The sequence below is a fragment of the Sapajus apella genome, unplaced genomic scaffold (assembly GCF_009761245.1).
Source record: "Sapajus apella isolate SASKATOON/1434 unplaced genomic scaffold, GSC_monkey_1.0 scaffold23, whole genome shotgun sequence".
Classification (NCBI taxonomy): Eukaryota; Metazoa; Chordata; class Mammalia; order Primates; family Cebidae; genus Sapajus; species Sapajus apella.
The window spans coordinates 13,499,834-13,518,968 of NW_022436963.1; the positions used below are offsets into that span (position 1 = coordinate 13,499,834).

At 45.1% G+C, this 19,135-nt stretch overlaps 1 protein-coding gene across 4 annotated transcripts in view; it reads left to right on the forward strand.

The window, feature by feature from the left end:
• Nucleotides 1–19,135, forward strand: part of PTPRG (protein tyrosine phosphatase receptor type G) — a 764,493-nt gene that overhangs the window by 662,666 nt on the left and 82,692 nt on the right. For all 4 annotated transcript variants that reach the window (XM_032289599.1, XM_032289601.1, XM_032289600.1 and 1 more), the window contains 2 exons: nt 2,947–2,996; nt 4,592–5,369. In XM_032289599.1, the coding sequence (XP_032145490.1) occupies nt 2,947–2,996; nt 4,592–5,369 (828 nt within the window). The remainder of the gene's footprint in view (nt 1–2,946; nt 2,997–4,591; nt 5,370–19,135) is intronic.

Here is a 19,135-nt window from a genome sequence, read left to right on the forward strand (position 1 = left end):
TGGCTTCAGATAAATAAGAAAAATACATAGGAAAAAGACCAATCATATTCAATACAGCTGTCAAAATATTTGAAACACATTTGGGATATAATAATATATGTGCTTTTAAAAATTAAGGTATTCAATGACAAGTGGCTGGTGTGTTAGCTCCCGTGATTTCTGAGTAGTGATGAACATCAATGATATTCCAAAAGAGCTACAACAACTCTAAGGCAGTATGAAAATATCTAAGATTTCAATCAGAGACAACGCTGCAGGTCCTGCTAAAGCAGTTGGGATTGGTTGCCTACATGCATAGTGGAAAAAAAGGCATCATTGCAGTGAAAGCTTAGAAAAATCCCATTAGGCAAGAACCTAGGTTAAACACTCCTGATCTGAAAGGTTCTGTAGAAGCTTCTAGTCACCAGGGCTATCACTGACCCCCGTGGATATTGACCCCAGTGGAGATTGTTCAGGACCAGTGGAAAGCCACATGCTGATGGAGTGGCGGTTCTGTATTTTGGCTTTAATTAGTTAGAGCCCCTTTTAAAGGGCAGTTAAGTAGTTCCTCCTGGGAACCTTTTTTCCTGTCTTAACTAGGGGAGGCATGCACACCTGTCTGAAGTATGAAGTATTGATCTTCGGGCAGCTCAGTGATCATGGGAGGCTATCTTTAGGCTGGGCGAGACCCCTATTATTTGCTTTCTTTGCTGCCTTATTTGATCTAGGACCTAAAGGGTTATTTTATTTAGATGGGTCTGTTTCTCACATTTGTCTCTACACACATTTGACTTTCCAGCTATGCAAAATGGATGTATCATGAGGTCAAGGTTGCAAACTCCAGTACCCATGGGGCCAGGCAGGGGGCTTGTACAAATGAGGGAAGTACTATCAGTGGGAAATTGGAGACCATGTGGCCACCTAAAGGGGGGTGACAGACACTCAGCCCCAGCTGAATGATGCCCTGCTGGAAGGTGAGCCCAGTTTTGCCAATATTGTGAGTTTTCAGACAAGCAAGAGATTGGGAGTTTTAGATAAAGCTACCATTTACAATATTGGTGGCAAATTCTGTTTTGTTTTTTTAATAAAAGCTTGCAAGCCAAACAAATATACGTGGGTCACTTGCCATTTCTGGTTTTGATGAAAATCACAGCAGGTACAAGTGTTATTATTTTGGTAATTAGCATTTTTGCTACTCTCTCATTGTATATAGGAGGCAGCTTTTCATTTTTTTTTTTATAGCACTGTTGTTTTTTTGAAAGAACCAGGAAGTTTGATGGGGTTTTTAAAAAGTCATATTGTTTGGCATTATTTGCAATAGCCAAAAGGTGAAAGCAACCCAAGCGTCCACTGACTGCTGCAGCGATAAACAAAGTACACACAATGGAATATCACTCAGCCTCAAAAAGGAAGGGAATTCTGACACACGCTGCAAGGTGGATGAAGCTTGAGGACATTACGCTAAGCAAAATAAGTGAGACACAAAAGAACCACTAGGTATGATTCCACTTAAGTATCCAGAGCAGTGAAATTCATAGAGAAAGTACCGTGGTGTTGCCAGGGAAGAAATGGGTTCTTGAATGCATATAGAGTTTCAGCTTTGCAAGATGACAAAGTTCTGGAGATGGATAGAAGTAATACAACAGTGGGAACAACCTTAACACTACTGAACCATACACTTAAAATTGGTTAAAATGGGCTAGGCGCAGTGGCTCATGCCTGTGATACCAGCACTTTGGGAGGCTGAGGTGGGCAGATCATGAGATCAAGAGAGGGAGACCATCCTGGCCTCATGGTGAAACCCCATCTCTTCTAAAAAATATGTAAAAATTAGCTGGGCATGGTGACACACACCTGTAGTCCCAGCTACTTGGGAGGCTGAGAGGCAGGAGAATTGCTTGAACCCAGGAGGCAGGGTTGCACTGAGCCAAGATCGCACCACTGCACTCCAGCCTGGCGACAGAGCAAAACACTGTCTCAAAAAAAAAAAAAAAAAAAAAGGTTAAGATGGTAAGTTTTTTAATTTTTAAGATGATAAATTGTGTCATGTATTTTACCATAATCTTAAAAAATGTTTTCTAAGTTATATTGCGTCATCGTAACACACAGGAAACAGCTACAGGAAGAAATGAACACCAGAAAGGGTAATGTATGGTTAATATAAAATCACTGGACTGTTTAGAACGATTGGCAGTATCTCACAGGATTTTAAAATATAGGTAGGAATAATACTGTAACCGCACACAAAAGGTAAGGTGGGCAAATAGAGTTAAATCATGTACAGTTCTTACATTTTTAAGAAGTGGCGAAAGTACAAATTTAAGGTAAACAAAAAGTTAAGGACATGTAATTAGAATCACAGAAAGGGTAAGAAATCACGACCAAAAAGATAATAGAGGAAGAACAATGGTGTAATATGATTCCATTTAAATGAAGTTCAAATACAAGTAAAACTGACAGAGACCCAAAGAGTGGTTAGCTTTGGGGGTGGAGGTGGATATTGATGGATGAGGGGACAGACACCTTTTCTCCAGCAAAGCACTGGGAAATGTCTTTATCTTACCATGGGGAGTGGTTACACAGGTGTTTACATGTGCAAAATTCATTTAACTATACACCTAAATCTTACTCATTTTACTGTAAATTTTCACCTCAATGAAACAGAAAACAATAAAAATGGAAAAAGTTTTTTAACTAATAGCTTAAGACAGGGTCAGCGTGCTACTGCCCACAGACCAAATCTAGCTCTCTGCATGTTTTCGTATGACTCACAAGCCAAGAAACATTTTACATTTTTAAATGGCTGGAAAAAAATCTACAGAATAATATTTTGACACGTGAAAATTATCTGTAATTCAGATTTGTGTTCATAAGGAATGTCTTGGAGCCACAAAAAAATGCTTTGTGTAATCTCTTTTTTTCTCAGTTTTTTCAAAATCGCTTAAATGTAATCTCTTTGTTTCTCAGCTAATACCACTCGAATATTCCAGGGGACCAGAATAGTGAAAACAGGAGTGGTAAGTAGAGAATGGTAAATTGCTTTGTGGTGGCTGGTTGTTAATTTGCATGCATTTAAAATTGTTACCACGAGGTGGCAGTATAATGTTATTAAACTGCTCAATATAAAGAGGTTGCGGTAGAGAAGAAAATTACATTATTCACTTTTTATAATTCAGTACCTTATGAACATAAGTTGTGCAACAGTGTTGGGTTATATTGTATAATTTTGTGAGGGTAAAAATTCATATTTTTATTTATTTATGATTTGTGGGATCGTACAATGCAGGACCACAAAGGGGTTAAATCTGTTCCAACCCCTTCATTTGACATATGCTCAAATTCAGGTTGTCACTTGCCTAAAGTTATATGGTTCAGAAAATTTCTGGAACCTGATTAATATCTTAGTTTTCCCCAGTCCTGGTTGGTATCATGAATAATTAAAATACTAATCACAGTGGTGGTGATAATGGCCTAGAATTCACTAGGCTCTTCCAGGGTTTTGGGCACAGATTATTTTATTTACTTCTCTAGGCAGCCCACAGAGTCAGTGTTACTGTTATTCCCATTTTGAAGACGAGGAAACTGAGGCTCAGTGAGTTAAAGTCGTTTGTCCAGCATCACCCAGGGAGGAAGCTAAAATTAGACTAATAGTTCAGAGCAGCACTTCTTGTTTTCCTAAGATACCTTATATGAGTAAAACCCCCAAATTCGAGCCCCAGTTTAGTATGGTGGTAAGAATGAGCCGAGTCTTGGACCCAGGCAGCCCTGCATTTGTCCCTTCCAGGCCATGCACCTTGTGTAAGCTCTGTAACATCTCTGTGCCTCAGTTTCCTCACCTGCAAAGTGGGTGATGATCATGCCTGCCTCGAGCATGGAGAGCCCTACGACGGCTGGCACTTGTTAATTGGAGTTCTTGTTATTCTTGATGTTGTTGTCATATGTATGGGCTCAGATTTTCCCATGGCTAAACTTAGAGACTGACAGGTACACTGACTCTACGGTGCCCATGATGGAGGTGCAGAAATGTAAACCAGTGCCCAGAGCATGCAGTGCAGAGCATGGCCTCTGACCCCGTCACTGCACACCTGGGCAGGCTGCTTTCCCTTCTGGTCCACCCACTTCCTTACTGGAAGACAGTGGGGTTGGACTGGATCACCCAGTATCTTTTCAAACCTAGAGTGGAGTATCTTCTCAAGTATCAGTGATATACATAAAACCAAAGGTCTTCTGCCTCTCATCACCCCAAGAACAGATAATCATCTGATATTTCCAATTCATGACTTCTTTGTTGTTTAAGTCAGCTTTAACATTACCAACGTTTTTTGGCACTCGGCCTCATCTTGGGTAATACCGTGGTAAAGCTGAGTTGTATTCACTAGTTAACGCTTTTTAACATGTTCACAATTATTATAAAACCATTAAAATAAAAGTTGGTCACCCATGGACCACCTAATGTCAACTTTATGCCATATATTGGAAAACTCCATAGCATAGATGAGTGAAATCCTCAGAGGGTGACAAGCAGAGCCTCATTACCAACCTTAATTACTGATGCTTCTCTGCTTTTTCTTCTTCTGCCTCTTTTCCACCCTTGCTGGGTGACCCTTCCCAGCCCACAGCATCTCCTGCCTCTTCAGCCGACATGGCCCCCATCAGCTCGGGGTCTTCTACCTGGACGTCCTCTGGCATCCCCTTCTCATTTGTTTCCATGGCGACTGGGATGGGCCCCTCCTCCAGTGGCAGCCAAGCCACTGTGGCCTCGGTGGTCACCAGCACACTCCTTGCCGGCCTGGGGTTCGGCGGCGGTGGCATCTCCTCCTTCCCCAGCACCGTGTGGCCCACGCGCCTCCCGACAGCCGCCTCGGCCAGCAAGCAGGCGGCTAGGCCAGTCCTCGCCGCCACAGAGGCCTTGGCTTCTCCAGGGCCAGATGGTGATTCGTCACCAACCAAGGACAGCGAAGGCACGGGGGAAGGAGAGAAGGATGAGAAAAGCGAGAGTGAGGACGGGGAGCGGGAGCACGAGGAGGATGGAGAGAAGGACTCCGAAAAGAAGGAGAAGAGCGGGGTGACCCGCGCTGCCGAGGAGCGGAGCCAGACGGAGCCCAGCCCCGCACCCTCGTCTCCTAACAGGACTGCCGAGGCGGGGCATCAGACTATACCTGGGCATGAGCAGGACCGCACTGCGGTCCCCACAGACCAGACGGGCGGAAGCAGGGATGCCGGCCCAGGCCTGGACCCTGATGCGGTCACCTCCACCCAAGTGCCCCCCACCGCCACAGAGGAGCAGTATGCAGGGAGTGATCCCAAGAGGCCAGAGATGCCATCTAAAAAGCCTATGTCCCGCGGGGACCGATTTTCTGAAGATAGCAGATTTATCACTGTTAATCCAGGTAAGTGGCGCCGGTCTTCTCTGAGGGTACCCCCTGCTGTGAACAGTCGTACCTTTTTTCAAAAAATTGAGAGTAGGAGGTGAAGCTTCAGAAAGTACTTAATAGTCTTAGAATTATGTATGTCCATCATGGAAAAGGTGCATGCGTGTGAATGTGTGTGTGTGTGTGTCGCTGTTTTACTCCAAAAGCCTACTCTCTTAGGCTGGAGTAAGTCTTTCTTTGATATTTGTTTTCTTGCCTCAGAATAACTCCAAAGACTTTAACCAGGCACTGATATAAATGAATTAACAAGCTAGAGATTTCATTCCATGCTCATTATATCATGTATCTACAAATGGCTGGTTTGGTGCCAGGCACTGGGCAGGGTGCTGTCCCCAGGGAGCCTGGTCCCTGCCTAGAAAGTGTAAAGGGGAAGGCAGAGAGATGACAGAGCAGCTAGCTGGAGCGTATGTCCGGAAGTTAGGTAGCAGGAACGTTAGAAAGCCGGCAAGCTAGATGGTTAACTGGCAAGCCGGAAAACTAGCTAACTGAAATTTCCGATTGTGAAATGGTAATAGACGAAATAAACAGGATATTGTCCAAGAGAATTATGGAGAGCATAGGGACCTGCCTTAACTAAGAAAGGCCACTCTGGAGAAGTGACATGTTCATGGAAACCTGCAGAATGAAAAGCTTCAGCTTGGGGAGAGCTGGTATTAGCCCGTGGTCCTTGCCCAAGAAATACGGCCCTCTCTCCCAGAGCTCCCGTTGCTGTGGGAATGAGCCATTGTATAGACGGTGAGGCCAGGGCATGAGAGCCTCATCTCACCCCTACTGGTGGCAATTTTGTTGCTCTGTCATATGCTCCAATCTTAATGAACCATCCTGATAGTTTCTGCAAGGGAGCCATAAGCATGAAGAGTTGTTATTGTTGTGAGGGCTTTTCTTAATAAGAAATTCTTCATTTTGCCAGACTACAAGATGTTTAGCAACAATTTTTTTTGCGTCTAAGCTGTTGTGGAGTTATAAGAGTGCAAAAAAAAAAAGCAACTGGTAAATATTTATTTGCTTTTGCACTTGTAAACATTAAAATTCATCTAAAGCTGAGATCTCGTATGTTAAGATACAACTTAGAATAAATTTTCATGTTTTGAATTACTTTCCTCTTAAAGCTGGTATGAACTAATTTTTTGAAGTGGGGGTCTCCTGTGGGTATTGCTCAATTTTGCTGTGCTTTGGGGGAAAGGTGCAGAGTAGCCTTTGGTGGAATTGAGTGAAGGAAGTATGGGGCCACTTGGGGAGCTGTTTCTTTATGAACAGTGACGTTCCCTCTAGGAATTACTTTGAAAAAGTTGAATTTCTTGCATTTGAAGATACTGAAGAAACTTGTATGGAATGCCCACTCTAGAAGAGGCACCAGACTAGGCTTTGGGAGTAGAACATAGGTCAAGACAGACTTCTCGTCTCTTGGGTTTGCGTTCTAGAAGGGGAGCTTGAGACTATGCCAGTAAACAAATGCATGCCTTTAAGTAGCCTTCATTGCTAGAGTTGAGGAGCAGAAGGACAGCATAGCCCTGAGCGGTCAAGGATGACCTCTGAGCAGAGATCCAAGTGGTAAGAAGGCAGTAGCCGTGGAAAGATCCAGGGAAGGGCATTCTGGGCTGCAGGAACAGCAGGTCCGGAGACCCTACAGTGGGGATTAATTTGGATCCGTTGAGGAGCTATCAGAAGGCCAATGTGGTAAACCAGAGAGAGTGAGGGGAGAGGATTGGATGGATCTAGAGATTGATGGAGGTGCTCTGGAAAGTGCTGGTTGACCACACTGAAGATTTCGTTCTACTGGAAATGAGAAACCAGTGGTAGATTTCGGGTGGAGAGTTACTTGATTAATTTTTTGAAAGAGCACTCAGGCATCTGCGTGGACATGATATAGGGAAGGCAAGAATGGACAAAAGAAGCCCAGTTAGGAGGCAGTGGTCATGGTGACGTGGGCCAGTGTGCTTTCTCCCAAGACAGGAGGTGGACTTGGAATTGGTTTTGAAGCTTGAGTGTTCAGCCTCCGGAGTGCAGGCCCTGGCAGAGTAGCGTTCTCAGTCTGCTCCCCTTAAACTTGTTTGACCACATTCCTGAAAAAATGCGGCTGCAGAGAGCCTAGGCTGGGAGAATTCACAGGTTGAGAGATAGGAGAGAGGTAAGGGCTGGAACTCCCCAGGGAAGTGGAAATGAGTTATTGTCATTGGAGTCAGGTTCCAGATTCCAGAGAATGGGGATAAGAAATGGATGGTAAACTTGGGGGCTCCCCACTCCAGATATGAGGTGTGTGGGTCTTCAGCTTCCACCCTACCCTACAGAAATCTGAAAGCATCTACAATCTTGGCAGAGTGGCTTTGGGAGTCACATCAACCAGTCATCTCTGTCCCTTACTCACTCGGGGTCCTCAGGTAGTTCTTGGCCCCGGGTACTCATTTGTAAAGTGGAACTAATGATCGTCCTTAATGCCGAAGGTGGCGTGGCTGTGGAGACCCCCTTCTGTCATTGACAAATAGGAGCTGTTAGCTTCCCAGATGCCACACAATGATGGTGACTGTGAGAAGGCCCCTCACAACCCTTTCCTTTGCTATTGTCTGTGAACATTAAAGCTACTGGTCCCCAAGTAGCTGCCATTAAAAATGACCTCCAGATGGCTGGGTGCAGTGGCTCACTCCTGTAATCCCAGCACTTTGAGAGGCCAAGGAGAGTGGCTCACTGAAATCCAGAAGTTCAAGACCAGCCTGGGCAACATGGCGAAACCCCATCTCTAGAGAAAATGTAACAATTAGCATGGCATAGTGGCTCATGCGTATAGTCTCAGCCATTCATGAGGCTGAGGTGGGAGATCATTTGAGCCTGGAAGGCAGAGGCTGCAGTGAGCCGAGGTCATGCCACTGCACTCCAGCCTGGATGATAGAACAAGCCTCTGTCTCCATTTAAAAAAAAAAAAAAGACTTCCTCCTGAAACTCAACTGGTAAATCCTAGCTTTTCCCTTATCACCTTCAGCTCACTGGGAAGGTCCACTTCTTCTGAAAGCTAAAAAGACACTTTCTTCAGAATTTCAGGCAATTCAAATTTGAAAATGGTGGCGATGATTGTTTAAGCCAGAGATAAGCAAAGTTTTTCAGCAAAGGGCCGGATAGTAAATATTTTTCAGCTCTGCATCTCACCGGTCTCTGTTGCAGCTGCTCAGTTCTGCCTTGTGGCCCAGAAGCCGCCATGGACAATACACAGTGGAGTGGATGTGTATTTCCACGTGTGTATTTCCACATGTGTATTTCAATTAAAACTTTGTTTGCAGAAACAGGCAGTGGGCCTGATATGGTCCACGGTCTTGTCATTTGCCAACCCCCGGTTTACGCAGAAAGATGCCTGTGCTTGTTGATTAGCAAAGGATGAGTGGCCTGAGGCTGAAGCAGGCAAACCCACATCAGTCAATGATCCTGAAGTTTCGCTTCACTTCTGTTCACTCCATCCTTTACCCTGTGTGCCTTCTCCAGGGTGGTATTTATTTTTTAATGAAATCACCATCATTTTAATGTTCGTGGTGATATATTTTAAGGACTTTGTGTGTACCTTTGCTTTAAATATGTTCCACATTTATTTTTTCTTCCTATTAAGTAAAAACAATTACTTTAATCAATATCTGATCTCTGAGAAGAGTGATCATGTGTAAACTTACACACCATTATATATTTATGAGTATCTCCAAAAGGCTTGTTGAAATTCCTTTGGTGTTTCATAACATCTTTTTAAGTACTGTGAGTAGTGGCTTTAATATATTATCTCCCAGGGAGGGATTGACAAACTTAGACACCTACAGAAACCAGTTAACGCCAATGAGAAAATAAAACAAAAGGACCAGGTGTTAGACATTAGGGAATGGTAAGGACTGCAGCAAATTAAAGAGCACATGTCCTTTCCAAAGAGAGCCATCTCAGCTCCAACACATTACTGCCAGTGAGAATGCATAGTGAGCCAGAAATGCAGGTTTTTGTGCCGAACCCCTCAACTTTTAAGTGAGCTCAAATTTTTAAAACAATTTTTCCTTTTTAAAAATGTATGCCAAACTAAACCCATGGTTGGGCCAGTAGGAACCACTGGTGCTCAGCCTCTGCTGTAGTGTTGATTGCTAGAGTTGCAACTGCTCTAGAAGGCTTTCAGGAGGCTTGAAGGCCAACGTGCACTCACTCCCACTCACCAGGCTTTTTTCTAGTGTTTCTTTAGTGCAAAGCCCTCATCTGGATGTCTGCTACATGGAAATCCAGCATATGGTCCCACCCTCAGGAGCCACGGCCTGAACCCCGAAGCCAGTTGATGCAAGGAAATGTTCTTGGGGCAGTGTGCAGTACAGCAGACCCTAGAAAAACATTTCAGAGTGGGCATCATCTACAAACCCATCATTTGGTGCTGGGATTTTCCACTTTTGTTTCCTTAAATTAGGGAAACTCTTTTTTTCAGATTGAATCTTGCTTAGAACTCCGGTACGTGAACACTCATTGCTGAAGGTTTACTAACTGCCTCTTCTGGCTCAGCCCTGAGTCATGTGCTACAGGGACAGTCCATTTCTGGGGTCAGCATACCACAGCCAGCAGGCCACATCCATCCCCTGGCCTGCATTTGCATGGCCCATGAGCTAAGAATGGACAGAGTAGGATAGAGGCTCTGGGCTGCTGTTCTACTTTGAGGCGAAGTGGAGGGTGCAAAGCCCCAGCCACTCTGCTCCTTTGGGCAAACCCTGGGGTGCCTCTTTGGAACTCTCAAGCACCAAGAAACCCAACGTGAATACGTTTAATTACAGAAATAATGCCAGCGTCATCAGCGAACATGTGCTCTGTGCTAGCTCTGTCTGCGCAGAAGGCCAGCTGTGTACGTCACTGATCCTGTGGTGCTCCCGTGAATGTCATGCTGCCATTTTTGCCATCATGCGGGTGAGGAAAGCAAGGCTCAGAGGAAGGAATGTGCCCACAGCCACACAGCACATGGCAAGACAAAGCCCAAATGTTGGCTCTGAGTCTGTAGTCGAGGGGGAGCCTCCCCACGTGGTGCTGGCTTTGGTGCTGGTTCCCAGAATGCACAATACCAGATGATTTCAGATGCAGTATTAATTATTAAGTATTTTAATGTATGCTTTTAAAAAGAGACCAACTTTGCATTTGTGACAGTGGTTCTCAACCAGAGGCAATTCTGCCCTTCTCCCTAGGAACATCTGGGAGCATCTGGAGACAATTTTAGTTGTCATAACTGGCACTGGGGTGCTACTAGTGTCTTGTGGGTAGAGGGCTGTTGCTAAACATCATAAGTGCAGAGGACAGCTCCACAGCAAGGAACCATCTGGTGAAAATTGTCATTAATGCCAAGGCCGAGAACCTCTGATTTACAGCATTCATGTAAAGTTTCGTTTTTGAAGTTTACTTGAGGACAAATAGAGTAGTAATTTAAAGACAAAAATAAGTAACAGTGCAGGTTCATGCAGATGGGGCAGAAATCATGAATACAATACTCAGCTGTCTAGGGATTGGGAGCATGGCACCATGCTTTATTTACAATTAGTTACATCGGGCACTTGCACAGACTATCAGACGTAGTTTTCAGCCAGGGCTAGTTTTGCTGGTCAGGTTTCTTTCTAGAGAAATGTTTTCTTTATAATTCTGCCCACCCCTGCCCTGGGCTGTCATCTTCTTGGCCTGTTCATGGGGAACAAGCTCAGGGTAGGCCAAAGGGGTTATTCAGCTGCTAGTACCGGTTTAGTTTCTTTCCAGAAACTATGTGGGTCCTTGGAATTCCTATTGCCCAGTGAATGATGTTTGAATTAAGACACATGGTAAATCTCATGGTATGGAAGACTAGACCCCACCAAGAACAATTACTTTTCTTCCAGAGAGGCTGGAGTCAAGAATTCAGGTTGCAGCAGGTGGCGTATTTGGTGTAAGATTGGTATACAGCTTCTGCCCCTGCCTAATTTCAGAACCACATAATGTTGCAACCAACTGTCAGTGGTGGCAATCTGGTAGGTTAGGCCTTGCCATCTTTGGGGGGCTTGGAATTAAATTAAGATTTATCAAATGCCCCCTACTTTCCCGCCACCTAATTGAAATAGAGATGGCAGACCACTATTTTGATTGAGTCTGGTGAATTAAGTTCTGCATGAAAGGGCGGGAGAGCACTTATTCACAGGAACGCTTAGCAGTGATATAAATGGAAATGAATGACGCTCTAATCCTGCCCACATGTGTTAACACAGAGCCAGTGTCCTGTTGCAGGAGAACATATAGATTTGTAACTGGTGAACAATCATTTCTCAGCAGCAGTGGTTCAGGTAATGTCAAAGCTCCAGAAAAAACAAAAGGCCGGTTTTGTGGCCCTGTAAAAACAACAGCCACCTTATCATTTCACACCCTGTAGAATGGCTTCTATCAAAAATACAGAAAATCAGTGTTGGCAGAAACGTGGAAAGACGGGAACCTGTTGTGCACTGCTAGTGGGAATGTAAAATGGTACAGGCACTGTGGAAAACAGTATGGCAATTCCTCAAAAAAATTAAAAATAAAATTATATGATTTAGCAGTTCTATTTCTGGGTATACAGTTGACCCTTGAACAACACTCTTGAACTGCGTGTATCCGCTTATAAGAAAAACGTGAGTTTTCTTCTGTCTCTGCCACCCCTACGAGAGAAAGACCAACCCCTCCTCATTGTCCCTTCATCAGCCTTCTCAAAGTGAAGATCATGAGAATGAAGACCTTTATGATGACCTGCTTCCCCTTAGTGAATAGTAAATAGAAACCTTTTCTCTTCCTTATGATTTTCTTCATAACATTTTCTTTTTTCTAGCTTACTTTATTATAACAACACAGCATATAATACAAATAATATACAAATACGTGTTAATTGACTATGTTATTGGTGAGGCGTCTGGTCAACAGTAGGCTATTAGTAGGAAAGTTTTTGGAGACTCAGAAGTTATTATTCAGGGATCAGCACCCCTAACGCCTGTGTTGTTCATGGGTTAACTGTGTAGCCAAAGGATTGAAAGCAAGATCTCAGAGTATCTGTAGACCCATATTCATGGCAGCATCATTGACAGTAGCCAAGAGCTGGAAGGAACCAAGTGTTCGTCAGTGGGTGAACGGCTAAACAAAATGTGGCACAGAGTACACACAATGAAATAACTGTTCAGCCTTTAAAAGGAATGAAATCCTGTCACATGCTACAACGTGGATGAACCCTGAGGACATTACCATAAGTGCAGTGAGCCAGTCCCAGAAAGACAAATAATACATGATTCCCCCTATATAAGATACCTAGCATTGTGAAACTCAAAGAAACAAAGTAAAATAGTGGTTGCCAGAGGCTGATGACAGGGGAAATGGGGAGTTGTTTAATGGATATAGAGTTCTTGGTTTGCAAGATGAAAAAGTTCTGGAGATCAGTTGCACATCAGTTGCACAACAGTGTGAATATACTAAACCTCACTGAATGGGACTTAGAAATGGTTAAGACGGTAAATTTTGTGTTACGTGTTCTTTACCACTGTTTTTTTTTCTTTTTGAGCAGCCACCTTAATTCACAGATGTGGGAGGTTTTTAGTGAGTGGTATGGCTCAGAACAAATATGGTGAAATTCCCCATGATGGAAACAGGCTTTAAATTTATGAGTATGCAGATCATCCTTCTCTTTATCTTTCTTGCAAATTAAAGAATCTTGCTCTTCCCTACTCCTGATAGAGGCCTCTTGGATCCAAGCTAGTTTTGGTCTTGACACCAGAGGGGTTCTTGTCCTGTAGCAGAAGTTGAGCCCTTACTGGAGGGTAGGAGGCATTTCAGATGGGTCCATCTGATGTATTGCTGCCGGTAGCATTTATAGTACATTGTACTCCGTTTTTATTTGCTTCTACTGGGATGAGAGCCAAGCCAGTAAAAGGCAAACAGCATTAATTCAGTGATGACATATGCCACTGAAAACTGTTTTTCTTTTCTTTTTTTTTAAATTTTTTTAAAAAGCAGAATGGAGGCACTTTACTCAGATTCTGCTGGGTGCTGAAATAAAGACGGAGAGAAAGAAAGGCTGTGGGGAGGTTAACCTTACCTTCCTCCTGCATATGCTCAGAGTGGGTTCGTTAGCATTTTGCTCCAAGTTTCCCGGGGAAGACCTTTCAGGAGCAGGCTCACTCTTTGATTCTGGGCTCTAGCTAGCCAGCCTCACATCACCCTCTGAGTAGCTGTTCACCTGCACATCACATCCGCTGGGGAAGTGCTGGGTATCAGCTGATACTCCTTTCCTCGTTGTCATCTTCTACACACAGATCCAAATGCACTGAGGAGAACGGACCATGTTAGATGGGCAGAACAACAGCATGGTCAGTTTCTAATTGGCCTAAAAATAAAATCCCTCCAAAAATAAATGCAATTGGAGAAAGCCGCTTTGTACAGAAAGAGCGTCTTCTCTTGAGCCAGGTTAGTGATATCAGGATCATGGTGAGTTTCTTAAACGATGATTTTTACTTCTGATCTTGAGGCCTTTTTAAAAGGCTCAAGTTAGTATTGTTCTGCAGACTCATTGGGTCAGAGTGCCATCTTGCAGACTGAAACTAGGCTGGCCAGAGTGAGCTGGCAGTGGGAGTTGGGGGTGAGGAAAGCTGGTCTGGTCTGTGACATTAGGGAGTAGTGACGACTGTGGCAAATCAGTGAGACACACCGTGTCTGAAGGGAATGTGCCTCTTGGTTCCAAATGACATTTGCCATGTGGGAATTCAGGCTTTTGTTCCCAACTTTGAACGTTTTCCACTGGAAGCCTCCATTGCCGATTTTTATCTGAACTCTTTTGCTTTTTAAATGTTGGCAGCTATTTCACAATTAAAAAGTAATTACGGCCGGGCGTGGTGGCTCAAGCCTGTAATCCCAGCACTTTGGGAGGCCGAGGCGGGTGGATCACGAGGTCAAGAGATCGAGACCATCCTGGTCAACATGGTGAAACCCCGTCTCTACTAAAAATACAAAAAATTAGCTGGGCATGGTGGCACGTGCCTGTAATCCCAGCTACTCAGGAGGCTGAGGCAGGAGAATTGCCTGAACCCAGGAGACGGAGGTTGCGGTGAGCCGAGATCGCGCCATTGCACTCCAGCCTGGGTAGCAAGAGCGAAACTCCGTCTCAAAAAAAAAAAAAGTAATTACTGGGAAGGGGTGTCAAACCAGGGTTGCCAGTTCATAACCCACGTCAGGCAGGAATCAAAGGACTAGTGCCGCTGGGAAGACCATCACGTGGATGAAACTGAGATGGAGATGGAGGTGAGGAGGCGTTCTGTGAGCTCAGAGATCCTGTACTTAACTCGGCGTCACACTTTGGGCATCATGGAGGGAAGCAACCCCTAGTCACTGGGCAGCTCCATTCCACTGGACCCTTTAGGGGGCAGCTAGGTTACCAGGAAAGCGCTGAGTAACCGTGTGCTTCTCCTGGCACATGAGTGTCTAGTGTTGCTACACTGTCAGCATTGTTGCTTGGCTCCATTGAAGGAAAGAAAAGAATGACCATTTCTCAGGCACCTCCTGTGTGTCAGGCACTGTGCTTGGTGCTGGACTGATCTGGGGTGGCTTCATGAGCAAGCAGCCTGTGCACTCACGTAGACCCTCTGCTCGGAAGGGCTTGTGCTTGCCTTCATACTCTCTCATACGCTGCTGTCACCTTGAAACTGTTTAATAACTTTTGAATGGGCCCCAGGATTTCATTTTGCATCTGGTCCTGTAAGTTATGTAGCCATAATTTACACAGTCTGTTTTCACATAGACAATCTTCTTGCATCCTCAGGATTCCCCTGAGACGTGAGTATCATCATTTTTCTCCCTTTGATAGAGGAGTGAACAGACACTCAGAGATGGGCAGTCATTTACCCAAAGCCACACAGCTGGAAGGAACTAAGTCAGAATTTGTACCCAGGTCTGCCTTAGTCTGGAGTGTAGAACTGCCTCCATCATGTTCTGGTCTCTAGAGGCCTAGGCGTGGGGAAGGTTGGCCTCCTGGATTGCCACTGTCTGAGGGCATATAATGAGATGGGTATATACTCAGTGTCACATTTTGTGTGTTCTTAGTAGTCCTAGCAGTTTGCTGTTTTATTAGGGCCACAAATTGAGTCAGGCAGTAGGACGGGTATTTCTTCCGAAGGACACAGAAAGAAGTATGGGGGCCAGACACAGTGGCTCACATCTATAATCCCAGCACTTTGAGGGGAGGCAGAGGCAAGAGGATCCCTTGAGCCCAGAAGTTCGAGACCAGCCTGGGCAACATACCAGGAAAGTGTCTCTACCAAAAAAAAAAAAAAAAACGGGGAGAAAAGAAGTATGGTACAGTCTAGTCTCAGGGCAAACTTTGAGATTCTAGCTCAGATTCAGCAAACACTCAGTGACACCCCCCATGGGCACCGAGGAAGGAGAACTGTCCAGACCCCGGGTACAATTAGTGCCTGAAGAATATCTTAGTTCATTGTGTTATTACTCAGCTATTTCCTTTATATAATCCTTTATATATAGTCATATATTAGTTTATAGAATTAGTGCCTGAAATATAACTTATTGCTTACATATATCTAGCTTATATAATCATACTTAATACTTATATCTAGCATACTTAGCTCTAAATAATCTTTCCATATAATCATCTAGGTATTGTAGTCAGAGCTGTACTGACACATTTAGTGCTGATTTATAGAATCCTTCTATATAACCATATAGTGGTTTGTAGTAGGAGGAATGCCTAGAGCAGTCACAGAACAGAAGCAGCACATGGGAAAACAGCTAGACCAGGACGAGAACCAAAGACCCAGGCGGTGGCGTCCCTGCCTGAAAGGGCATACGCTGTATGGCAGGCTTGGAGCAAGAGCCTCTGCTCCTGATAAAGGAGCTGTAGTACCTTGCATCCAGTTCCTGTAGGAAGGTAGGCCTCAGGCCTGAGATCTTGGAAGTAACCGAGGGAGAAGAACCACTCTGGTGTGACCAGTCACGGCGGCTGTACACCCTGTCAGTCTTTTCTCGCTTCTGTGCTAGTTCAATTCATCATCCCATAAATGTCTTAAGAGTACAAGTCTGTCAGCTCCCACTGCATTGGCTTACAGTATCCTTCTATTAGAAATCCTTTGAAGTCTCCAGCCCCCAGGTAAGAAGTGTTGTGTACAATACCTATTGCACACTGCCCACCTCCTTGCCTCAGTGACCTAATGGGGTTGGACCCCTTTTCTGTACACGACCCTCGACTACTGCGCATGGCACTGCCCCCTACTTCACATGGCCCACCTCTCTGCCCAGGTGACATAATGGGGTGGCCCCCTCGCTTGTGACTCATGCGATCATGTACGCCCTATTACTAAGCCTATAGATGATGATCACTCACAAGTGGCGTGACCCCCCGAGTCCAAATGCTCTTCACCGGTTCTTCAGCGTCCTGTCTCTTTACTTCTCAGATCCTGCACCTCAGCGCAGCATAAAGGGCTCCCCACAGCCCCGTGGGGCCCAACAGCCCTACATAGGTCTTTACCATAATCACATCACAGGCAGCCCCTTGTGCTGATGCCCAGAGCATCTGAAGTTCTGTATGATTGGCATTACACACGCAGATGTTACAGAGAGAAGTCAGATTCAGCAAACACCCAGTGAGCACTCACCTTCTCCTCTGCTGTGTGAGGGTGCTGAGGAGGAAGAGAGGTGCTATCGAGAAGTAATGATGCCCCTGCTAGGATGGTGGCAGATGATGGTGTTGCCGAAGTTGGGGTGTGTAATGATGACAATAATCACAATAGTTAACATCACCCAGGTGCCAGGCAACATTCTAAGTGTTTTGCATGCATTAGCTCATTTAATCATCATACCACTGCAATGCTGTATGCAATATAATTTCCTTTTACAGAGGAGGAGATTGAGGCACAGAGAGGTTAGGTCAGTTGCCCAGAGTTGCATAGCTAGTAGGAGGTACAGCTTTGTTACTGTTCTTTATAGAGAGATGGAAATCAGCCCTGCCTTTGGGGACTAGAGTAACAAAAGAGCAAGTATACTTGAGTGTGATGTATACGGTAAGATAACACAAGCTGATGATGATGGTGGTGGTGGTACTTGGCATTTGCTTGATACGAGGCACCCTTCTAGGCGTTCTTACGTTGAATTCCCCCACCGCTCGATGAAGCAGGCTGTCTTTATCCCATTTTATAGATGAAGAACTCCAGGCCCAAACTGGATTAAAGGTCACACAGAAAATGGCAGAGCCAGGATCTGAACCTGTAATCTCTACTCTGCCCTTAAGAGACAGTACAAATTGGGGGCTTTGGGAAGCCTCACAGAGAAGGCAGCTTTTGAACCAGGATTGAAGGATCAATAAGATCAATTCTGGCATCAGGAAAGGAAAGGCCCTCCCTGCAGTAGGAATGGGAGGGGCAGAGGCAGAGAGGGGGACTGTGGCCCAGCATGGTCACTGACTGGATGAGTGTGGCTGGAACAGTGAAGGGGAACAGCAGGAGATGATGCTGGGGCGGGGGTGGTGGAAGGCCTTGCTCCTGAAGGGCCCTGCCTTGCCCACTCAGGGGTATCATGAGGGGCTGCTTAGGAAAGTGACAGGAGCAGATTTCACTTGGTCACCTGGAGATGCAATCCAGTTTCAGGCTTCTGGCACCAGGAAGACGAAGCAGTACTGTGAATTTGAAAATGAAATCAACATTATCACACCCCACATGGAAATTCAGTCACACTCTTACTTTTGCTTGGCTTTTATGTAAAAGACACAAGCCAATGAAACTGCCTGCCATTAGTCAAGGTCAAAGTGCAGCTTACCAGAAAAACTTCGTTAGGTCTCTCACTCACACTCCAAGTTATTGCCAACCTCAGAGCCACTCCACAGAAACTGCCATTTGGGGACTGTCCACAGTGGGATTTCAGATAGGCTCCAGCCCCATTTGGGAACCCCTCCGCCACACCCTGTGCCAATAATCACACACTTTCAGGAAATGTTAGAGGGAGAGATGACTCACTCCATCGTGGAAGTCAAGTTTGAGCCCAGCTCTGACCTTGGTGGCTGTGACCTCAATAGCCTTGTCCTCTGGACCTTCATTCTCTCTCCATGCCGGTGGTTCATACATTTTTTGGGGCCTGGACCTCTCTGAGACTCTGATGAAAATTGAACACTCACCCCGTGGAGGAAGAGGAGGACAGACATTATCATCAACACAGAGATACCCCTATGGCATCTGGGACCATACCAGATGGTCACTCCCTAACCCCTTCCCAAGGCCTAGAAATTCTAGAGTGATCACTTTTTACTGGTTTTAGAATGGCTGAAATATGCTGGGCACGGTGGCTTATGCCTGTAATCTCAGCACTTTGGGAGGCTGAAGCAGGAGGATCACTTGAGGTCAGGAGTTCGAGACCAGCCTGGGTAACATGGTAAAACCCCACCTCTACTAAAAATATGAAAATTAGCCTGGCGTGGTGGCACGTGCCTGTAATCCCTGGTAGTCGGAGGGCTAAGGTAGGAGGATTGCCTGAGCCTGGGAGGCGGAGCTGAGGTCACCCACTCCAGCCTCAGTGGCAGAGTGAGACTGTTTCAAAAAAGAAGAAAAGAGTGATAGAAATTACACAGAGGTGGTATTGCCAGTGATTGTTTAGGAATGTAAGTGTGAGGGATTGTGTTGGCCAAGAGTTTCCTGTGGTTTGTGATGAATAGAACATGGAGTTTCCAGTCCACGTAATGTGTAAGGAGCAAGGAGAGAAATAAGACACTGAGA